Source organism: Rhinoraja longicauda, chromosome 17, assembly GCF_053455715.1.
Source record: "Rhinoraja longicauda isolate Sanriku21f chromosome 17, sRhiLon1.1, whole genome shotgun sequence".
In the NCBI taxonomy this organism is placed as follows: domain Eukaryota; kingdom Metazoa; phylum Chordata; class Chondrichthyes; order Rajiformes; family Arhynchobatidae; genus Rhinoraja; species Rhinoraja longicauda.
In genome coordinates, this window is record NC_135969.1 from 29,359,593 (window position 1) to 29,382,840 (window position 23,248).

General features: G+C 41.9%; 1 protein-coding gene across 1 annotated transcript in view; it reads left to right on the forward strand.

The window, feature by feature from the left end:
• Positions 1-13,870, forward strand: part of lmcd1 (LIM and cysteine-rich domains 1) — a 78,925-nt gene extending 65,055 nt beyond the window's left edge. The window contains exons 5-6 of the mRNA XM_078414456.1: positions 6,306-6,521; positions 10,803-13,870. Coding sequence (XP_078270582.1) covers positions 6,306-6,521; positions 10,803-10,964 — 378 coding nt within the window. The 3' untranslated portion in view covers positions 10,965-13,870. The remainder of the gene's footprint in view (positions 1-6,305; positions 6,522-10,802) is intronic.
• The last annotated feature ends 9,378 nt before the right edge of the window (positions 13,871-23,248 follow it).

Here is a 23,248-nt window from a genome sequence, read left to right on the forward strand (position 1 = left end):
GGGAGAGCCATATTGTTCATTTGTTTGAATTAATAACTTGAAAACCCTACCTTGCTACACAAAGCCAAATGTCTTGATGTTCAGAAGCATTTTGTTTGCACATTATTTCTTCAGTCCTAACCCACCTCCCAACCCCAAGAACATAGGACAGGATTGATCAAATGCATGTTTGGTCACTTCTACCAGTTACTTAGATTGGGATCGGTTTGCTCCTCACCTCTACTTTTTAGCTTTTAGCAAAGATGCTTTAATACTTTTATTTCACAAAGCACCTACTAAACCTCGCAATGGAGTTTACATTCTTGGGTTCCACACCTAAACATCAATTACATTAAACATATTTGGGACAGTTCAGTGGCGCAGTGGTAGAGTTGCTGCCTCACAGCACCTGAGACTGGGGTCCAATCCTGACTGCGGTTGCAGTCTGTGCGGAGTTTGTACATTCCCCCTGTGATCGCATAGGTTTTCTCCGGGTGTATCGGTTTCCTCCCTCATCCCAAAGATGTGCAGGTTTGTAGGTTAATTGGCTTCAATGAAATTGTAAATTGTTTCTGGTGAGAGGGATAGTGCTAATGTACAGAGTGTATATGTGTGTGTATAAAATGCCAAGAGAAGGTTCTTACGTTTAACAAATGCCTTTCAGTGTCTTGTATGTGGTCAGAAATCTTTAGCCACATTCTTCCTCCAGTGATCTTATGAGAGAGTCAAAGAGGAATTTTCTCCATCCTAGCCCTTTAACATTCAGAGCAGGTTTGCTAAGATTCAAGGACTGATCATTAAGTATTATTAAGTCTGTTCATATCCTTCTCTTTTGTTTCTGTAAACTCATCAGGCTAGTAACTTCATTGCGTACACTTTGATTTGCCCTAGTGAGTTAGCAAGCATGTCAGTACTGCATAATGACTCCATCAATGGAAGTTGACCTGTCACAGTTTTACAGAGGGAGGATAATAGTAACTTGAAACAACTACTTGAAAACACTTATAATGATGAATGGAATACATTTAAATTTGAGAATGTCCAGTTACAACTAATGCACTGAGTAGCTTCAAGTGTATTCTGATAAGGCAGCAAACTCTGCCCCCCACCTGTTCTGTACCACTAATTATAAAATTGGAGCTGCCAGGGTTAAAATTAATTGAGTTCAGATATCCGCGCTTTCACATTGTACCAAGATTAATTGCCAGTAAATGTGTAAGTATTTCAATATCACATAGTAAAAATGCAGCTAAAATTCCATTTTATGGACTTACCAACTTCAGCTCAGGAATTCAAATGGATAGCTCTTTAGTGAAAAGTACTCAGCAAATTATTTTTCCTTGTGAGTGGAGCAGAGTTATGAATCTTTGCTGTCACTTGTCAATGATGTGAACATATAGATCTTTTCAATGCCATCTTTTGTCAGTGGGGTGAAGTCTGTAACAGGCTGCAGATTTGTTTCACCCACAGAAACAGCAGAAATCACCCACAGAAACAGCAGAAATCACCCACAGAAACAGCAGAAATCACCCACAGAAACAGCAGAAATCACCCATCTGACCTCTTAGAAAAGACAGATCAGTTGCTTAAAGTAAAGCTAATGTTTGTGAAACATTTACGATTCTGAGATACTGCTGATTGCAATTATTCAGCCTTTGGAAGTTTTACTGCTCCCCAACAGCAGTAAACTCCCCAACTTAGTTTCTGTTTTGATTCTAATCTGATTAGTTAACTTATTATGTTGAAAATTGTGACCATGTGTGTAAAAAAGCTAGCCACGATAAGCAGGATTCACAAATGCCCCAATCGTGATTAAAACCAGCTACAAGGGCTGGTTCAAATTACTAGCTGGTTGATGTATCCCAGAACCTAGCCTCTGGTGTGTGAGTTTATTTACATCTGGTATATGCTTTGAAAAGCAATCACTTTTGTTTTGTGTGACAGCAGCATCAGAAGAAGGTAAAAGGTGAGTACTCATCATAATTGAGGGCCTCATTTGAACAATGGGAACAATCAGATATGAGGATATGAAATTATAAGGTGCGGATTGATTGTTGCTGTGCCTGATGCTCAACCCTGTGTCATTGGCTGATTGACTACCTCTGTTGGTGCTAATAAAGAGCTGTCCATTAATGTAGAAACAATGAACTGCAGATGCTGGTTTATATCAAAGATAGACACAACGCGCTGGAGTTACTCAGCAGATCAAGCGAGAGTTCTGGAGAAAAAGGATGGGTGATGTTTCGGGTCAGGACCCTTCTTCAGACTGCCTGAAGAACGATCCCGACCCAAAGTGTCACCTCTACTTTTTCTCCCATCATCATCATCATATCATCATATATATACAGCCGGAAACAGGCCTTTTCGGCCCACCAAGTCCGTGTGCCGCCCAGCGATCCCCGTACATTAACACTATCCTACACCCACTAGGGACAATTTTTTACATTTACCCAGCCAATTAACCTACAAACCTGTACGTCTTTGGAGTGTGGGAGGAAACCGAAGATCTCGGAGAAAACCCACGCAGGTCACGGGGAGAACGTACAAACTCCTTACAGTGCAGCACCCGTAGTCAGGATCGAACCTGAGTCTCCGGCGCTGCATTCGCTGTAAAGCAGCAACTCTACCGCTGCGCTACCGTGCCGCCTGATGCTGCCTGATCCACTGGGTTACTCCAACTGTCTGGTAATTCCGATGGGCAAATGCATCCATTTTGGAAAGGTTTATTGTACCAATGGCCACCTTTATCAGAATAAAATAGCCCTGCACTCGTTCACAAATATTCATTTAGCTAGATCTTGAAAATTCTGATATTTGAAAAAACAATCTGAGAGGCCGATAGATGTGACTCAGAAAGCACTGCATTATCGGAGGTGCTATTGTCTGATACATTAAACAACCACTAGAAGATTCCAGTGGGTAACAAAGATTCCATGGTCTCTTCCAAAGAAAAGCATTGAGATTTCCTGAATCCTCCATCAACGTCTACTGCTCAAAGCAGATTCACTGGCCATTTGTCTAAATGTAGTTTAGAATTGACCCATCTGGTCACTGCTTGCCAAAGTATATCACTGTTGAAAATACTTGAGAAAAGTGACATTTTCTGGAAAGAGTGGACAAGAATTTAATTTAGTGAATTCCAGACAACAGCAAAGCTGATGAAAGTCAGGTTAACCCGGTGAAATAAATTTTGCCTGTTCATGTTTTTGACAGATTTTTAATTTTACTACTTTTTTTTAAACTATTTTTACTCTCTTGAATATGTAAAGTTCAGATGCCAAGATTTTCAACCACATTGGCCTGCAAAACCTGCCTCTCCAGGCCCATCCCAAGGTTGGTAGGTTAATTGTTTGCTGTAAATTGTCCCTATTTTGTCGGCTAGAACTAGTGAAAGGGATGATCGCTGGTCTGCACGGACTTGGTGGGCCAAAGGGCCTGCTTCCATGCTGTATCTCTAAACTAAACTAAACTACATTTGTTTACCTCTAGATTTCAGTAAGCACTTGAGAAGGTCGATAAACTGGTCAAAAGTATTTATTAGAATCCACAAAATCTCAGCTGCGTGACAATAATAGACCTAAACATTTTGTTGTAGTGGAAAGGAGCATTCCTCACTGATGATTGTGTCCTGCTGATTAACTAAAGTATTATTTACCACTGGTGATGGAAATGCTGGCCTTTTAATTTCACCTCTGGTTGTTTTGTAAAGTCTTCTAGTTTCCAAGTTTCATTGTTGGCTGATTTGTTGCTGCATGTTGAAGTTTTTAATACTTCTCTAACTTTGATCTAGTTGCATTGACGTCAGGTTCTGCCAGTTTCAAAGGTAAATGCTCTGGTTTTTTTAAACAGAAAATGTCACACAGGCCAGGGGCAGATGGGGACAGTGAATAGAATGAACTGTTAATGATTTGACTAATGAGTTTCTTTGCGGGCATGGGATTTGGGTGGAGGTGGGGAAAATGCATTAACAAGACTCTTGGTATTTCCTGAGAGCTTTATTATCAGTTTAAAGAATTAGCACATTGGACATTGCGACATTGAACATATCAACCAACTGATCGCATCAGAGGGGCATGAAAAACGAAATGTTGATAATGCTTATAAGGATGTAGGAATCTCTTGGTTTGAAGTGATATTTGCATTGAGGTGATAACAATTTTCTTAGAACTAAGTTGTATTTGTTAGCGGATAATTACAAACACTTGGACTGGGGTTATTAAGCAAGTTTCAAAATAGAATCTGTGATTTATTTTATATTCTTATCCCATCCCAATGCTTCATTCCCACCCCACCACCGCTCTCAGGCAGCTCAAAGAATTGTATTACTGGACTAGAATTGATTCCAAAGCCTGTGATGTACAGAAGATAGAGACATGACTAATTCTAGTATCCAGTTAATTTCTTCCATCTTGTTTGCACTTCATTGTTTTCTAGACAGGCCTTAAACCTGTTTGGCTCAAAATGTGATCTTGTGACACTGTGTTGTGAGGTAGGTGGCTGTGTGGGTTGGGGAGAAGGGAGAGGGGAGGTGGAGTGGGAGTTCTCCTAAAGTCATATCCAATATTCTCTCAACCAATGTCATTGAGAGACAAAAAAAACAGCTGAATGAACTCAGTGGATCAGGCAGCATCTGTAGAAGGGAATGGACAAACAATATTGCTGGGCCCGCTGAGTTGCTCCAGTTTTGCTTGAGATTGGGGCGGCACGGTAGCGCAGCGGTAGAGTTGCTGCTTTACAGCGAATGCAGCGCCGGAGACTCAGGTTCGATCCTGACTACGGGTGCTGCACTGTAAGGAGTTTGTACGTTCTCCCCGTGACCTGCGTGGGTTTTCTCCGAGATCTTCGGTTTCCTCCCACACTCCAAAGACGTACATGTATGTAGGTTAATTGGCTGGGTAAATGTAAAAAAAATTGTCCCTAGTGGGTGTAGGATAGTGTTAATGTATGGGGATCACTGGGCGGCACAGACTTGGAGGGCCGAAAAGGCCTGTTTCCGGCTGTATATATATGATGATGATATGATATGATGATTCCAGCATCTGTAATCTCACGTGTCTTAATGAAGAAGGAAATTAAGTAATTCCTTTTTTTTCTGTATAGTCTTGCTCTCATTGGCTCCTTTTATTTTATAGACCAGTGGCCATTTTGCTTGTTTCTCGTCTCCAGGCCCCAGGCTGTGCAGAACCCTACAATAGGCAGCTAGAAGTTCCATATTATTAACCACAAAAATGTTTTCAATTACTGAAGGTGAAGATTAGATGGAAAATGTTAGCAGAAAATCAAGAACTTTGGACCTTGCACAGCTATTTGACTATGAGGTTAAACATTTCCATCACTCTTTAGAAGGTGTTTTAAACAGAAAATTATTTTTTAAAAAGGTGTTTTTGAATTTTATTTTGTTTGACTGGATAGAGAAGACTCACACAATTTTCACCTTGGGGAGTATCAACAGGAATGGAATAAATGGAAGAAACTATTCATTCGTGAAGGTGGTATATTCACCTTTGAAATGCAAAATCTGCAGCTTCAGTCAAACACAAAGTAGCTTTTGGATAGTGTTGTGTCTGGAGCCAATTTGCCCAAACAGTGAGCTGTTGTCATATGTAAAATTATGATGCATCCAGACCTTCCACCGGCAATATTGAAATTCTGTATCTGAGCTGTGGAATTTGCTTTGCAAGTAAAAAAATCCTTATTTAAAATTGCAGGGTAAATTCTACATCAACATCTGCCAACACAATTTCTCCTTCCATCTAAAGCACATAAACTTAAAAAGTGCCAATATAGCTCCTCACCAACAAGTTTGTGAGCTAGCACTAATATTTCCAGCTTTGGGTTTGAATCTATCCATGCTTTAAAAATGTATTTTCAATTCATAAATAGCCTTGTCCTGCATTAAAATACCACATTTCTGGATTGTTGCTCAGCAAACATGTGGTTTGTGGTGGAATTACCCTGTGTTCATAATGAGTCCTTTTTACTTGGCTTTGGACTGAAATGTTTGCATTAGAAGTGAACTTCAGAGGTCAACTGCAGCACAACCTTTGGAACTTAGCCCATTAGTAGCATTCCAGAGTCCAAACATCCAGCCCCCCCCCCACTCCCAACCCTCTCCCCATTTAATAGAAAATTGTTCCAGTCTTCTGAATGCAGCACATGTAAAACGGAAATGCTGGAAATGGGTTGGCCTCATCTGAAAATCAAAGGGTATTGTTTCAAGAGCGAGGCACACCTCAAGGTTTGAAACTGTCTTTTTCCTGATGGAAACATTTGTGTGCGATTTGTTTTCTGCTGACCTGATTTTTGATTTCTTTTTTATTTGGTAGCATTGTGAGCTCTGCAAGCAGACAGTCAGCAGTGAGTACCCTGTGGTATATAGCGAGCGAGCTGGGTATGCCCGCCTTTGGCACCCAGCGTGCTTTTTATGCAGCTGGTGCAAAGAACCCTTGGTGGATCTCATATACTTCTGGAAGAGCGGCCGGCTGCTGTGTGGGCGCCATTACTGTGAGAGTGAGAAACCTCGCTGCAATGCCTGTGATGAGGTGAGTGTGCTTTATTTTACAAATACAGTGCGGAAACATGCCCTTTGGCCCACCAAGTCCATGCCAACCATCGATCGTCCATTCACACTTGTTCTGTTATCCCACTTGTTCTGTTATCCCCTTCCTACATACCAGAGACCAATTACCTCAACCCCCGCACGTCTTTGGGATGTGGGAGGACACTGGAGCACCCACCTGGAAGAAACCCACGCAGCCACAGGGAGAATGTGCAAACTCCACACAGGCAGCTCCTGAGGTCAGGATCGAACCAGGGTCTCCGGCACTGTGAGGCAGCAGCTCTACCAGCTGCGCCATCTTGCCGCTCTTTGTTGGTGGGAGAATGATGTTCAGTGCATTACAAGCCCAAGCACGAAGCAATGTGTATTCACATTGCTGTCAATGATAGACACAAAATGCTGGGGCAACTCGGGCAGGTCAGGCAGCATCTCTGGAGAAAAAGAATAGGTGACAATTCAGGGTCTGACCTGAAACGTCACCTATTCTTTTTCTCCAGAGATGCTGCCACGACCCGCTGAGTTACTCCAGCATTTTGTGTCTATCTTCGGTATAAACCAGCATCTGCAGTTCCTTCCTGCACATAGCTGTCAGCTTTACAACCCAAGAAAAGGCTGGGTCACAGTGCGTAATAATTCAACCGGGTGTCCAACGTCTTATTAATGATACCGGTGGGCTGCAGCCTTGATGTGGTGAAGTCATTCTGGATGCGGTCAATTGAAATGGATACAACCAACTGTGATGTTCGCTCCTTGGAAATGTCAAAGATAACATCGTCCATCCTGGAAGCCTACAAGCTGTGTAATGGTCACAGCTGCACTGAACTCACTACATCACTATAAAGTTACAAAATCTTGCCCCGGAATCATAAAAGTACAAACAACTGACTGCTTTAAGATATCTTATCTAAGCAGCAAGGAGAACGACTCATCTGAACGGTGCAGACTATTTCTCCACCAGCCTTACGTCTGCATTGCAAGCACGATTTTCCATTTAAATATAATTTTATGTGGTTAGCCCCTAAGAACAACATCCTGTGCCACCTCTGAGTGTAATCTATAGACTTGTACATTTTGATGTTGCCAAATGCATTGCATTAATCTCCAATAAGATGAAAACACAAAGTTCCATGTGAAACAATGTGTTCTCGGTGGAAATGGCTGTGAAAGTAAAATTGGTTTTAGGTCAGCAATGAAAGTCTGATGTTAAAGATTATCTTAATCATTGTGTATGTGCACACAAACCACCTGAAAATCAGTCTGAAGAAGGGTCTCGACCCGAAACGTCACCCATTCCCTTGCTCCTAGATGCTGCCTGACCTGCTGAGTTACTCCAGCGTTTTGTGATACCTTCGATTTGTGCCAGCATCTGCAGTTATTTTCCTACACAACCTGAAAATTTAAGGTCTGCTTACATTGTTTAGAAATGCACTGAAATACAACTAAAGTTAATGGGAGCATTATTTTGCAGAGCATTTAGTCACTTACAGAGAGCTGTAAAAGGAAAATTTAATGAAATTCAATTCTAAATTATTGTTAGTCGGTGAGTTATACAGCACAGAAACAGACCCTTTGGCCTAGCTCATCCACGCTGACCAAGATACCCAGCTGTGCTTGTCCCATCAGTCTTAATCTAATGGCATTTCTTTTGCTTTCTTTTCCATTCCCCTCTTGTAAAATGCTTTGAATCTTCACTTTTTCAGAAAAGACTAACAGAGAACATCAAGTCAAGTCAAGTTTATTTGTCATTTGTCACATGCACATACACGATGTGCAGTGAAATGAAAGTGGCAATGCCTGCGGATTGTGCACAAAAAATAATTACAGTTACAGCATATAAATAAAGTTAATAAAGTTAATATAGAGAAGACAAAATTTAGTCTCTGGGGTTATAAAAGTTAACAGTCCTGATGGCCTGTGGGAAGAAACTCCGTCTCATCCTCTCCGTTTTCACAGCGTGACAGCGGAGGCGTTTGCCTGACTGTAGCATCTGGAACAGTCCGTTGCTGGGGTGGCAGGGGTCCCTCATAATCTTGCTTGCTCTGGATCTGCACCTCCTGATGTATAGGTCCTGCAGGGGGGCAAGTGTAGTTCCCATGGTGCGTTCTGCCGAACGCACTACTCTCTGCAGGGCCATCCTGTCCTGGGCAGAGCTGTTCCCAAACCAGACTGTAATGTTGCCGGACAGGATGCTCTCTACAGCCCCAGAGTAGAAGCAATGAAGGATCCTCAGAGACACTCTGAATTTCCTCAGCTGTCTAAGGTGGTAAAGGCACTGCTTTGCCTTACCCACCAGTGCGGCAATGTGCGTTGCCCATGTCAGATCCTCTGTGATGTGGACTCCCAAGTATTTAAAACTGCTCACCCTATCCACAGTAGACCCATTTATCTCCAGTGGTGTGTACGTCCTTGGATGTTGAGCCCTTCTAAAGTCCACAATCAGCTCCTTAGTTTTTGTGACATTCAAGAGGAGGCTATTGTCCTGACACCAGAGTGCCAGATCAGCCACCTCCTCCCGGTAGGCCTTCTCATCGTAGGCCTTCTCATCGTTGTTCTCAACATGAAGACTCTATTCCAGTGGGTGACCTGATCCAAGCCCCCCATAGCCAATATTTTTTTTTAAGGGAATGATTTATGTTTTGATGCTTTTTGTTACATTTGTCATGCCCCCTGATTTTAAGCTTGCTTTTGCCAATCATGGCAGTGACAACCCAGGAACATAACCCAGGAACATGTCCTTTTCTCACTGCATATAATATTGTCTCCAAGGAATCCTTTTTGAGTTCTGGAGATTGTTATCTTTAACAATCATTCAATATCTTTGTATTGTTGCTTCAAAAACGGGGAATTTTAAAAAGCTGTCTGCAGTTGGTTACATTTCATTTACTAGAAACATAAACAGACCATGGATTTGACATGTGCTAATTGCTACGAATATTGTTTTAAAACATAAAAATAAAAGTTCGGCTAAATAGTGAATTGTATTCCCACATAAATGCAATATTCAATTGGATATCAATGCCTCATAATATCTCAGAAATTGGACTCAATAGCTGTGTCAAGATTTAACCATCATTTTCAAAGTGAATGCTGAGATCCTTTTATTACATAAACCTTTTCTGTAATCATCAATAAAGACTACTTCCTGGAGATAAACTGTTGGCTCTCCAGAAGATGTACACATGGTATTTGAATTGGCTACTGCAAATTATCCCTGGTACCGGAGATGACAGGAGAATCAATTGGGTAAGGAGGGCAGGGGGCAGGTAGTTGATGGGAGAGAATAGGTTGCAAGGAATTAGTGAGGAATGGCAATAGCTCTTCGTGCTGGCATGGACTCAATGGATAGAATGGCCTCCATCTACATCAAAAGAGAAGATGGGAAATGGGATAGTAGATTTTGTCAGTGATTATAAAATCAAGCTTTTAGTTGGTGGAAAAGATAAGTGATGTTTTTATTTGAAAGAAAACATCCTCTCTGGGTTGAAAGGGTTGAATATGAACATGGATGTATCCCTTGATTCCTTTAATATCTAAAAATAATATCTATAAAGGTAAATTGTCTACTATGAATTACACCTAGTGTCAAAGGGGAGTTCTTGGACACCTGAGATAATAAATTGCAAGTCTACAAGGAAATAAGGAGGGGAAAATGGAAGCAATGTGATTGCTTTGTGGACACTGGCGTGAATCCGATGGGCCAAATAACCTCCTTCGCCATCGTAAAGAGGTCACCCATGTCATGGGTTTCTGAGTCAGAAGATCAAGAGTTGAGGATCTACTCTAGAACAGAGCACATAATGTGGAACTTTACCTTCATACTGTGGCATGTTTTAGTTTAGTTTAGTTCAGAGATACAGCGTGGAAACAGGCCCTTTGGCCCACTGAGTCCATGCCGATCAGTGATCCCCGCACACTAACATTATCCTACACACACTAGGGACAACCTACAATTTTACCAAGTAAATTAACCTACAGACCTGTACGTCTTTGGCATGTAGGAGGAAACCGGAGCTTCCGGAAAAAACCCATGCAAGTCATGGGGAGAACATACAAAAACTCCACACAGACAGCACCTGTAGTCAGGATTGAACCTGGGTCTCTAGCACTGTAAGGAAGCAACTGCGCCACTGTGCCGCCCTTAAATGTTCTTATTGTAAATACTGCATTGAAATGGCGGCTGTGGTTTAGTCTACAAAGAATGGCAGGGAAGGGGACAAGAACTGTGTAATAACATGTGTTTGATTGCGATCTCTTTTTGTTGCAGTTAATTTTCTCAGACGACTACGTAGAATGCAAGGGACTGACATGGCACAAGAAACACTTCTGCTGCCTGGAGTGTGAGCAGCCACTGCAAGGAAAGGCCTATGAGCTGGACCAGGTGAAGCTGCATTGTCCACCCTGTAGTAACAGCATCAAGAGAATGTGAAAGCCTTTCACTGGAACCAAGATCGTGCCACATATATAAATTAACCCACGAAACTTCAGTCAGCTAGATCATAGAGTACAAATCTAACATAAACTGGTAGGAACCCTCAAGGGTGAAATACTCCCACATAGTGGACATTCTTTAAAACCATATAAGATTCATTCAAAAGGCTGAATTGATGTATTTGTTATTGGTTCAATATTTTTTGAATGATCCACTGAAAGAAGACTGTAATTTGGTATCCTGTGCTCAATTGCAATGAAGTGTACCTGCCTTCAATCTCACACTAAGTTTTATTTTGAGGATTGAAAAAATGACATTGTTTTTGCAGTACCTTCATATTTTGACACCATGCTTAATAGGACACCATGCTTACCTATTGACTATAGGATACTATAGCATGATAAGCACATGATTGAAGGAAGTTTATCTGATCTATCGCAAAGGCATATTTGTGAGGGTTTATTTCAGCTTAAGCCAAGTTGTTATCAAGTTGTTAGATCTGTGCGTTAATGTAATGGTGAAATGCATTTAGATTATAAATAGCAAAGTATTTGAAGTTAGAATTAAATCCATCCACATCAATATGTTTTGCAGTTTAAATTATTCAACGGAAAATGAAATCATTTCCAGAGATCCCCAACTGAGGTGAGAAGAAACTTTTTCACCCAGAGAATTGTGAATTTATGGAATTTTCTAGCCACAGAAGGCAGTGGAAGCCAATTCACTGGATGAATTTAAAAGAGAGTTAGACCTCTAAGGGCTAGTGGAATCAAGGGATATGGGGAGCAGGCACAGGTTACTGATTGTAGATGATCAGTCATGATCACAATGAATGGCGGTGCTGGCTCGAAGGGCCAAATGGCCTCCTCCTGCACCTATTTTCTATGTTTCTATGTAAGTGGGTAGAAACAGTGAATATACAACCCACAGAAACTTCTCAATCCTTGGATTTGATAACCTGAACTGTTTTGGTTTTGGTATAATAGTAAAAGTGCTTCTCTTAACATTGGTACCCCATGTACATTGAGGGAGAAGTTAGCTAGATTCACTTGCTAAATCACTATCCAGACTCCATTCTTAAAGTACTTCTTCAAGTTGAAAGTGAATTTGGACTGTATTATGATGGACAATTTCAGCTGCTCCTCTGGCTGGGGCACTAGAATAAGTTCCGACACCCTTGGAATGCACCACGAAATGGGAGATCTCTCCAACTAAAGAGGGAAAGTATATGGCCATGAGAGCTATCAGTTTTCGGCACTAATTTAAAGTTACTGCCTTGTGGAGTCAAGATTTATCTTTTGTCATAATGAACTACAAAAAATCAAAACAGCAGATATTTCAGATTTCGTGGTTGAAATAACTTGGGAAATTTAATTTGTATCATATCTTTAAGGAGGGTCTTCAAGGATAAGACTTGCTGCCTTTGATGTAAAGTTGCTTTGATTTAAGACAATAACTGCAGAAATGCCAATAAAATATCCCCTCATCCACGTTCCTCTTGCATCAGATAACTGCATTACTGTCTATCTATGACTGCAATTGAGCAACTACTTAGTGATTAGATACCCCGATCAGCCAAAACATTATGACCCGATGAGCCAAAACATTATGACCACCTGCCCAATATGCTGTTGGTCCCCCATGTGCAGCACCATACGCAGCAGAGTGCGATGCACTGTGTATTATGACACATTCCTCCCGTGCCCACCATTAAACCATTCTGTAACTTGTGCCAGAGTAGACCTTCTGTCGGTTTGGACCAGATGGGATAGCCTTTGTTGCCCTTGCGCATTGATGAGCCTTGAGCATTTAGCACCCTGTCGCCGGTTTGTGGTTTGTCCCTCCTCGGACCACTGTTGGTAGGTACTCACCACAGCTGACTGGGAACACCCCACAAACCTTGCCGTTTCAGAGGTCCTCTGACCCAGTCGTCTGGCCATAACAATTTGGCCTTTGTCAAAGTCGCTCAGGTCTTGACTCCTGCCCATTTCTCCTGCATCTAACACATGAACTGACTGTTCACTTGCTGCCTAATATATTCCACCCCTTGACAGATGCCACTGTAACAAGATAATCAATGGTATTCACCGCCTGTCAGTGATCATGATGTTTTGGCTGATCAGTGTATGTTTTGTGTTGTTCCATAACAATTCTTTCCTTGAATGTTTGGAAGGGAATCATGACAAAAGTGTGAATAGCATGTTGATTATTTCAGCATTATCCAATTTCTGCATACTCTGCAGCAGAGCGAGAAGTTAGCAAGTTGAGCTTTTTGACATTTATATAATTACTTGCAGTAGACAATCTTGTTGCTTGACGGAAGACTAACTTTGTTTTCAAATTTCAAAAGAATTGATTGTTAATTGTATATAAGTATGTATGCAGTGTTTAGTTCTATAAGGTAGATGTTACAAATTTGCAAGGCTAACAATGAGATTCACCAGCAGGGAACAGATACTGGGCAATTGGAGTGTGATGGCTGAGCAATTGAAGCTGGGGGATTGGAGTGCAAGGACTGGGGGTTTGGGAAATGTGGACTGGGCTTTCAAGCTGATCACTCTCCATAAGTGTTCCCTTTCTTTTAAAATCCTGTTCTATGTACCCCGTTTACTTGGAGTTACGTTGCCCTTTCCAACCACTAGAGAAATCAATAGCTTGGTGCAATTTCAGCTTTATGGTCTTCCCAATTATGACCAACCCTTGATTTCAATGTTAAGCACAAGACTTGATTATGATCCAGTTTATCAGGTTCCCAATAGGCAGGCTAGATTAAAATTAACATCAATAGACAATAGACAATAGACAATAGGTGCAGGAGTAGGCCATTCAGCCCTTCGAGCCAGCACCGCCATTCAATGCGATCATGGCTGATCACTATCAATCAGTACCCCGTTCCTGCCTTCTCCCCATACCCCCTCACTCCGCTATCCTTAAGAGCTCTATCCAGCTCTCTCTTGAAAGCATCCAACGAACTGGCCTCCACTGCCTTCTGAGGCAGAGAATTCCACACCTTCACCACCCTCTGACTGAAAAAGTTCTTCCTCATCTCCGTTCTAAATGGCCTACCCCTTATTCTCAAACTGTGGCCCCTTGTTCTGGACTCCCCCAACATTGGGAACATGTTATCTGCCTCTAATGTGTCCAATCCCCTAATTATCTTATATGTTTCAATAAGATCCCCCCTCATCCTTCTAAATTCCAGTGTATACAAGCCCAATCGCTCCAGCCTTTCAACATACGACAGTCCCGCCATTCCGGGAATTAATCTAGTGAACCTACGCTGCACGCCCTCCATAGCAAGAATATCCTTCCTCAAATTTGGAGACCAAAACTGCACACAGTACTCCAGGTGCGGTCTCACCAGGGCCCGGTACAACTGTAGAAGGACCTCTTTGCTCCTATACTCAACTCCTCTTGTTACGAAGGCCAACATTCCATTGGCTTTCTTCACTGCCTGCTGAACCTGCATGCTTCCTTTCATTGACTGATGCACTAGGACACCCAGATCTCGTTGAACTCCCCCTCCTCCTAACTTGACACCATTCAGATAATAATCTGCCTTTCTATTCTTACTTCCAAAGTGAATAACCTCACACTTATCTACATTAAACTGCATCTGCCATGTATCCGCCCACTCACACAACCTATCCAGGTCACCCTGCAGCCTTATTGCATCTTCCTCACAATTCACACTACCCCCCAACTTAGTATCATCTGCAAATTTGCTAATGGTACTTTTAATCCCTTCGTCTAAGTCATTAATGTATATCGTAAATAGCTGGGGTCCCAGCACCGAACCTTGTGGTACCCCACTGGTCACTGCCTGCCATTCCGAAAGGGACCCATCCTGATTTTAGAATTCAGTGCTTATTCTTAAGCAAGTCTACAGTGCAATAGTTTAACATTGAAGGTTTAGGGTTAAAGTGGGGGATGCGGGAGGAGATCTGATGCTTTTTATGAGGTGGGAAGAGGTTTCTATTTGTGAAAATTATATAATTAGCATAAGTTAATGACTGCATGTACCCATTTTGGTAAGTAGTGAATGACTAGTCTAAGTGTAGACTTCTGTAATTATCTTTTGAGAACATAATTAAAAATTAAAAACAAAACAATTTACATTTTGTTCTGTGGCTTTGTATTATATCCCTCCCAACTTCACAATGTTTTGCCTCATTCTGGGAATTATGTTTAAGGTTTGACGTTTATATTCTAACGTACACAATGCTACGTTTCAAATAATATTAGAACATGCACTCTACACATGTTAATTCAGGTCAAACTATAAACATTACATATCGACTCTTCAGTACAATTAGCCCCGGTGCACAGCAAAATTAGATGGTTCATAGCATAGGTCTAAAGACCTTTAGGATCACTGGAGGCTTAAATGTGGTATTTTCTCCCAGTAATGGGGGTCAGCTTGATCAAATTCAAGTTGATTTGTTTACACATCCAATGCAGTAGGTTTTGGTAATGCTTCAACCCGCAGTACCACTAGGTGGTAGGATGTGCCTTCATGACAAGACATGCTCCTGAGCACAAACTCTCCAACCTGACTGCGATGAACAAGGCCAATGAATCTTGGGTTGTGGCCTTTTCCTGCACGCTTGATGGGAACTGGCCTGTAGGACTTTAGTGAAATGGATAAAATTTATATATACATTCAACAAAGTGAATATATGAGCAGGAAATGCTGGAAATACTCAGCAGGTTTGGCACCACCTCCAGAGAGAAAACATGACAGGTCAATGATCTTACATCAGAATTGTGGAAATTAGACGTTTTACAGGGAAAAGGAGGGGGAACAGCAGGCAGAGCAAAAGAGAAGATCTGAGATGGAATTGATACCAGAAGGGATTTCATGACACAAATGGTGGTGGTGCTGTATGAATGAAGATGGTAAAGGCATGTCTGGAGGAGGTGTAAATAAAAAGAGGGATACAACAGAAACACCAGATGAGGGGAGGGATAAGAAAATAAATGCTGGTAAACATGATGTACAATGCGGGTAAAGCTGATTACTTGAAAATGTGGAGTGAGTCATGCTTCTAGAATGAATGGAGGTGTTCTGCTGGGCAGCCAACCTGCATTTGGATCATCAATGTTGTGGGGACATTATCATGAGATAATATTTTGTAATGTTCCAGTTTAGCACGATGCTGGACTGGAAGAAGTACAAACGAATTAATGCTTCACCAGGAAGAAATACTTGAGTCCCTGGACACCGAGGAAGAAGGAGGTAAAAGACCACATCCATCGTCCCCTGCTTAGAATGGTGCTGCAAAAATTGCCACAAATGTTGGTGGAGATGGAACCAAGGTGCCATGCAGTCAAGGTGCCATGGATTGCTGAAAGGTGTTAGGAGGGAAAGATGTGGGATCACATTGGACTTGTCGGAATTACCACAATAAATACCACATTGAATGTGGAGACTGGTGGAATGAAAGGTGATGACAAGGGAAACCCTTGTTCTGGGTGGGAGAGGGAATGATAAAAGAAAAGCAAGAAATGAAACAGACATTGAGACCTCTGTCAACTATGGTGGAGAAGTAATTACGTTTGAGGATAAAAGATAATATTGTGAAGCCATTGTGTGGACATTTTGTGTGCGTTTAATGTGTTTGGTAGCAGTTTGAAATAACAAATGCAAAGATGGCTAATGAACTTCCATCGTATTGAAAAAACAAATAAATCTATGCAAAACAATACACTTAAAACTGTTAAAGTTAGATTTTATTGCTCTTATTGTTGGACTGTGGGTGACGAAATTTCGTCCAAAAAACTTGTTTTTTGGATGACAAATAAAGATATCTTGAATCTCTTGAATCTTGATTAAGGAGTCCATTTATTTACTTAGTCGTCAATTAAAAGGTTGAGTTTTAATTACAGTGATGAAAGGTTTTATTGTTGCTGTGTTTGTCTCTATGCAGTGGGCAGTTTTCTTAGGAGAGCAGTGTATTGAGATATTGCATAGAAAGGAATTGCAGATGCTGGTTTAAACTGAAGATGGACACAAAAAGCTGGAGTAACTCAGCAGGACAGGTAGCATCTCTCGAGAGAAGGAATGGGTGACGTTTCGGGTCAAGACTGGTTAGAGATAAGGAAAATGAGCGACTTGGACGATGATGTGATAAAGAACAATGAATAAAAGATATAGAAAAAAGTAGCGATGATGAAGGAAACAGGCCATTGTTGGCTGCTTGTCAGGTGAAAGCAAGAAGCTAGTGCTACTTGGGTGGGGGAGGGATTCTGAGAGAGGGACTGCGGGGACTACCTGAAGTGAGAGAAATGAATATTCATACCACTGGGCTGTAAGCTGCCCAAGCGAAACATGTGATGCTGTTCTTCCAATTTGCGTTTAGCCTCACTTTAACAATGGGGGAGACCTAGACAGAAAGGTCCGTGTAGGAATGGGAAGGAGAATTAATGCGTCCGGCAACTGGGAGATCAGATAGGTTCAGGCAGGCTGAGCCTGACTACATCAGTCACGCTTTGCCATCTCAGTTAATCGGAGGACTTCTAACAGCCATACACTTTCTTACTGTGGCCATTAACCCTCGGTCTAGAATCTCAGAATCGTTATATATTTTACTGTGTAATGTCTATTCTGTCAGATGCCCCAAACAAAAAGATGTTTATGTATTAGAGTCACGCTTGTATCAGGAAGGTGGTGGTACAATATTTAACAAGTCAAACCAGACATTGGTTTTCATAATTAACCCTGTGGGTGTTGAATTTGTCCCATCTGGACTTGATTTGTAATCCGAGAAGGAGCTTTTCAAATTCCTGGTGTTAATTAAAACAAAATCGAATGCGCATTTTATGCTTCATTTTGAGCGGTTGTCTGGTGAGGTACAATCATTCCATTTTCCTGAAATGGGTATTGATTTCTTACCATATTTTAAAGTGAGAGGTGAATTGCAACAAGAAACACCGGTCCTAAATTCATCGCTCCCTTTCAATCTTGCCCATAATGATGTGTCGTATCCCACGGCAACCTCTGGCTCCAGCAAATTGGGCCATTATTGGTACTGCAAAAAGTTATCATTTTACAGAGATACAGCGCGGAAACAGGCCCTTTCAGCCCACCGGGTCCACGCCGACCAGCGATTCCCGCACAGTAAGACTATCCTTTACCCACCAGGGACAATTTTTTTACATTTACCAAGCCAATTAACCTACAAACCCGTACGTCTTTGGAGTGTGGGAGGAAACCGGATCTCGGAGAAAACCCACGCAGGTCACGGGGAGAACGTACAAACTCCGTACAGACAAATTTTCTTTTTGACACAAGTTTGTCTCCACACCTCTACAGAATACTCCATGGATGCAATTACCTTCCAGCTACCCACCACCTCATTTTCCTTTGTGAGGGCAGTGCCTGCAATCAAGCACAAAGTTCATGCCGCCCTGTATCTATGTACTTGCACTCTGGTAGCAATATGTTACAGGGAAACCGGGCCTGATGTTATCCCTTTTCCTAACTCCTGGATACTGTGGCTATGTGCAAAGCCCCAGCCAGCTCATCACAAACTCAGAACGGTTCTGATGTGTAAGAACAGTGCAGATGTTTACTGATGGCTTTAGGCATCCAATGGCTTTCAGCATTCTTGTGCTTCCATGTATCTGTCTAAAAGTCTCTTAAACACCACTATTGTATCTTCTTCCACCACCACAGCTGGCAATCCATTCCAGGTCCCCACCACGCTCTGTGTAAAAAACTTGCCCCGCACAACTGCCTTAAACTTTCCCCCGATCACCTTATAGCTATGCTCTCTTGCCTTGGACATTTCTACCCTGGGATAAAGGTTCTGACTGTCTATCCTATCTATACTTCTCACAATTGTATATAATTCTATCAAGTCTCCCCTCATCCTTGGATGTCCCAGAGATGAAATATAAACTCTCCTTAACACTCTAATTCAGGCAGCATTCTGGCAAAACTCTTCTGAACCCTCTCCACAGCCTCCACATCCTTCCTGCAATGGGGTAATCAGAACTGGACACAATACTCCAAATGAGGCCTAACCAAAGTCTTATCGAGCCGCTTCAGGATTTTGTGATCTTATACTCAATGTTCCAGCAATTAAGTATACCATATGCCTTCTTTACCACCCTCTCTACATGTGCTGTCACCTTCATTGAGTTATGAATTTGGACTCTGCATCCCTCTGCACGTCAATGCTGTTAAGTGTCATGCCATTAACTATACTTTTCCCTCACAATCATCCACCCAGAGTTCAGCATCTCACCCGTGCTCGAAGTACACTCCATTTCTCCACCCATTTCGGCAGCTGACCTATATCCTACTGTATCTGACTGCCTTCCTCACTGCGATTCCTTCAAATTTGGTATCAAACGTATTCACCAACCCATCTACATTTACGTTCAAGTATTATTGTAAATCCAAGGTTATCGCGTTTCAATAACCTGGGATAGATCCCATCAGCCCCTGGGGAGTTATCCACCTTAATGCTCTTCAAGACCCTCAACATACCTCCTTCTTGATCTCAAACTACTCTAACATATTTGTATTCTCCCCCCTGATCTCGTGTTCTCCAAGACCTTCTCCTCAGTGAATACAGATGCTAAGTACTCCTCACCGACATCCTCTGACTCCAAGCATAGATATCCTTAATGTTTGAGCAGTCCTTCCTTTTCCCTGGTCTACCTCTTATTTATAACATTTGTATAAAAGCCTTGGTATATTCCTTAATCTGGCTAGTCAAAGATATTTCACAGCCCGTTTTGGCCCTTCTAATCTCTCGCTTGAGGTCTTTCCAACTCATTTTATATTCCTCATAAGCCCTATCTGATGCAACCTTCTTGCTTATTTTTTCTTCCTGACCAAGTTTGCAACCTCCTTGGTCATCCACAGTTCCCTCACCTTGCCATCCTTATCCCTCCTTTATACTGGAACATGCTGATCCTGCATTTTGATCAGCTGGCCTTTAAAAAAACCGGCACGTAACTCCAAAAGGAGATGTAGGCAGCAGAGACAATAATTTGAAATTTTGAACTCCCTTGAAAGCCTTTTACTGGTAGTGATAATGTGAAACATAATCACTGAAGATAATTAAGGTCGATTCTCTCCGTGGATTAGTTTATAAAAACAGCACATAACAAAGAAGCATTGAAAATAAAGGTATAGGGTTGCCTGCCTTAAGCCAAGAAGATAATTAAAAAATTCCAGTGGACCACTGAGATTCAAGCTGCTGGCCAATAATACAACGAGAATATGGTCTGGGTTGTCTTTGGTTCAATGCCTTGATTTTATCATGATTCCATTCATAATTTATTGATTGTTTACTGTCATGTATTAATAAAAAAAAAGGGGAGCTAACCATGCAACAAATTACAGTTTCTGAAATTCCATAGGGTTTGATATACATTAAACCCTCATTATAACAGACTGGTGGGAAAGGGGGGAATGGTGTTGGTTATTGCCAATTGTCCACTATTACCAAGTAAGCTTTTGTCATTGTATAAGTAGTTGCTGGTTAATAAACAAAAGGACACAGATTGCTGGAATAACTCATCAGGTCAGATAGCATCTCTGGAGAATATGGATAGATGACGTTTCGGGTCGAGACCTTTCTTCAGACTCTCAGCCCAGCACTGGGCCTGGAATCCAGATGAGTTGATGGCCCCGGCCTACTGGCAGCTGGGGAGAAGACAGATAGATTAGATAGATAGGATAGATAGACAGACAGACAGACAGACAGACAGACAGACAGACAGACAGACAGACAGACAGACAGACAGACAGACAGACAGACAGACAGACAGACAGACAGACAGACAGACATCAGTCTGAAGAAGGGTCTCGACCCGAAACGTCACCCATTCCTTCTCTCCCAAGATGCTGCCTGACCTGCTGAGTTACTCCAGCACTTTGTGAATAAATACCTTCGATTTGTACCAGCATCTGCAGTTATTTTCTTATACTAGATAGATAGATAGACAGATAGATAGATAGACAGATAGACAGGTAGACAGGTAGGTAGACAGACAGACAGACAGACAGACAGACAGACAGACAGACAGACAGACAGACAGACAGACAGACAGACAGACAGACAGACAGACAGACAGACAGACAGACAGACAGACAGACAGACAGACAGACAGACAGACAGATAGATAGATGCAGGAGTAGGCCATTCGGCCGTTCGGCCCAGCACCGCCATTCAATGTGATCATGGCTGATCATCCACAATCAGTACCTCGTTCCTGTCTTCTCCCCATATCCTTTGATTCCGGTAGCCCTAAGAGCTCTATCTAACTCTCTTTTGAATGCATCCAGTTAGCCGGCCTTCACTGCCTTCTGAGGCAGAGAATTCCACAGATTCACAACTCTCTGGGTGAAAAGGTTTTTCTTCATCTCAGTTCTAAATGGCCTACCCCTTATTCTTAAACTGTGGCCCCTGGTTCTGGACTCCCCCAACACCGGGAACATGTTTCCTGCATCTAGCGTGTCCAATCCCTTAAAAAATTTATATGTGAAGTGAGGATCAACAGAGTCTATGGTCGCCAGAGTGCAGGTAAGGGTCGGCAGTAGTGATGGCGATAGCAGGCGCATCATGGAAGCTGCTGGAGAGGGGGTGGGGGACAGGGTGGTGGCGGCAGTCCAGCCTGAAAGCGGGAGGGGGTGACGTTGGCAACCCAGCCCAGAAATGGCCAGAGAGGGAGTGGGAGCCATGGGTGGTATTCAACGGTAGGTCCACCCTCAGTAACCAAAACCTGTTATGAAGAGATCCATTAAAACGAGGGTTTACTGTAGCCCAATTTTTTGAATACCAAAATTGGCAAGTTCAAAATTTGAGCTTATGCTGTATATATGAATCATTTGCATGGCCATTCTTATACTTTGCCGATGTCGTTACTGTCCCTTTCCTCACTCCTTATCACAATTTCACAAGTACTATATTTAGTTTACAGAGCAGATTGTATGGTTGACATTGTATAGGTTTCAGTCTTGATTCAAGAATCGACTCTGACCTGCTTAAACATTCTTGCATACTGCAGGTGACGTTGTTTGGGTTTAGGTTTGTTATTGTCACATGTACCAAGGTACTAGAGTGAAAAACTTTGATTTGCAAGGTATCAAAACAAATCAGATAATACTATACATAAATGCAATCAAGCCAGACAATAGGTACAATAGGTAGAGCAAAGTGAAAGATACAGAGTGCAGCATATCATTCTCAGCATTGTAGCGCAACAGCTTCTGAGATAATGTCCAATGTCCAATGAATCAGGCAGTAGCCTAACTTTTAGAAAGACCATTCAGAAGCCTGATAACAGAGGAGAAGAAATAGTTCCTGACTCCGATGGTGCGCGCTTCCAAGCTTCTGCAACTCCTGCCTGACCCAAGTGGGGAGAAGAAGGAATGACCATGGTGGGACAGGTCTTTCATTATGTTGGCTGCTTTTCCAGGGCAGCCTAATCAGACTCACATGCCATGAAAAGTTAGTCTTTTTTTGCAAGTGAGATATTAAATCTGAAATTACATTTCCATTTTAATGCAAAGTATAGACTCTGGAAAATCAGGTACTCAAAAAATATATAATTATGGGGATTTTTTAATTGAATTTTGCTGCTTTATAAAGAAATATTACTTCTATTTGCAGTTTAACCTGACCTCCAAAGGTCTTGATTAGCACAACAATGAAAGTAACATATCCATGGTCTACATCAGAATTTTATTATAATTCTCATTAAAAAGCTGTGGAATATTATTGGGACTTCAAAGTGTTCCATGTTTTCTTTTCAAACCCTGGGTTACTGGAATAATTTGCTGAGATATTCTTCAGAGCTTTGAAACAGGCTGAAGCAGACTGATAAAGATGACTTTTCATACAAAGTGGTGGTGGGTGTTTGGAACAAGCTGTCAGAGGACCTAGTTGAGGCAGTGACTATCCCAACATTTAAGACATAGTTAGACAGGTACATGGATAGGACAGGTTTGGAGGGATATGAACCAAACACAGGCAGGTGGGTCTAGTGTAACTGGGACATGTTGGCCGGTGTGAACAAGTTGGGCCAAAGGGCCTGTTTCCACACCGTATCACTCTATGACTCTATGACTGTTGCTGCCTCAATGAAGGATTGAAGAACCAATAGCCAGACATAAAATATGGAGGATTTCCCTATGTAAGCACCAGTGAAAAAATATTGACCTGGGAAGAAAATACGTGCAGCCTGCAGACAGGGAATCTCTGCTGTTTGCAAGGGATTGCGTTTATTTATCTTCCTTAACTAAAATATGTAGTAGAATA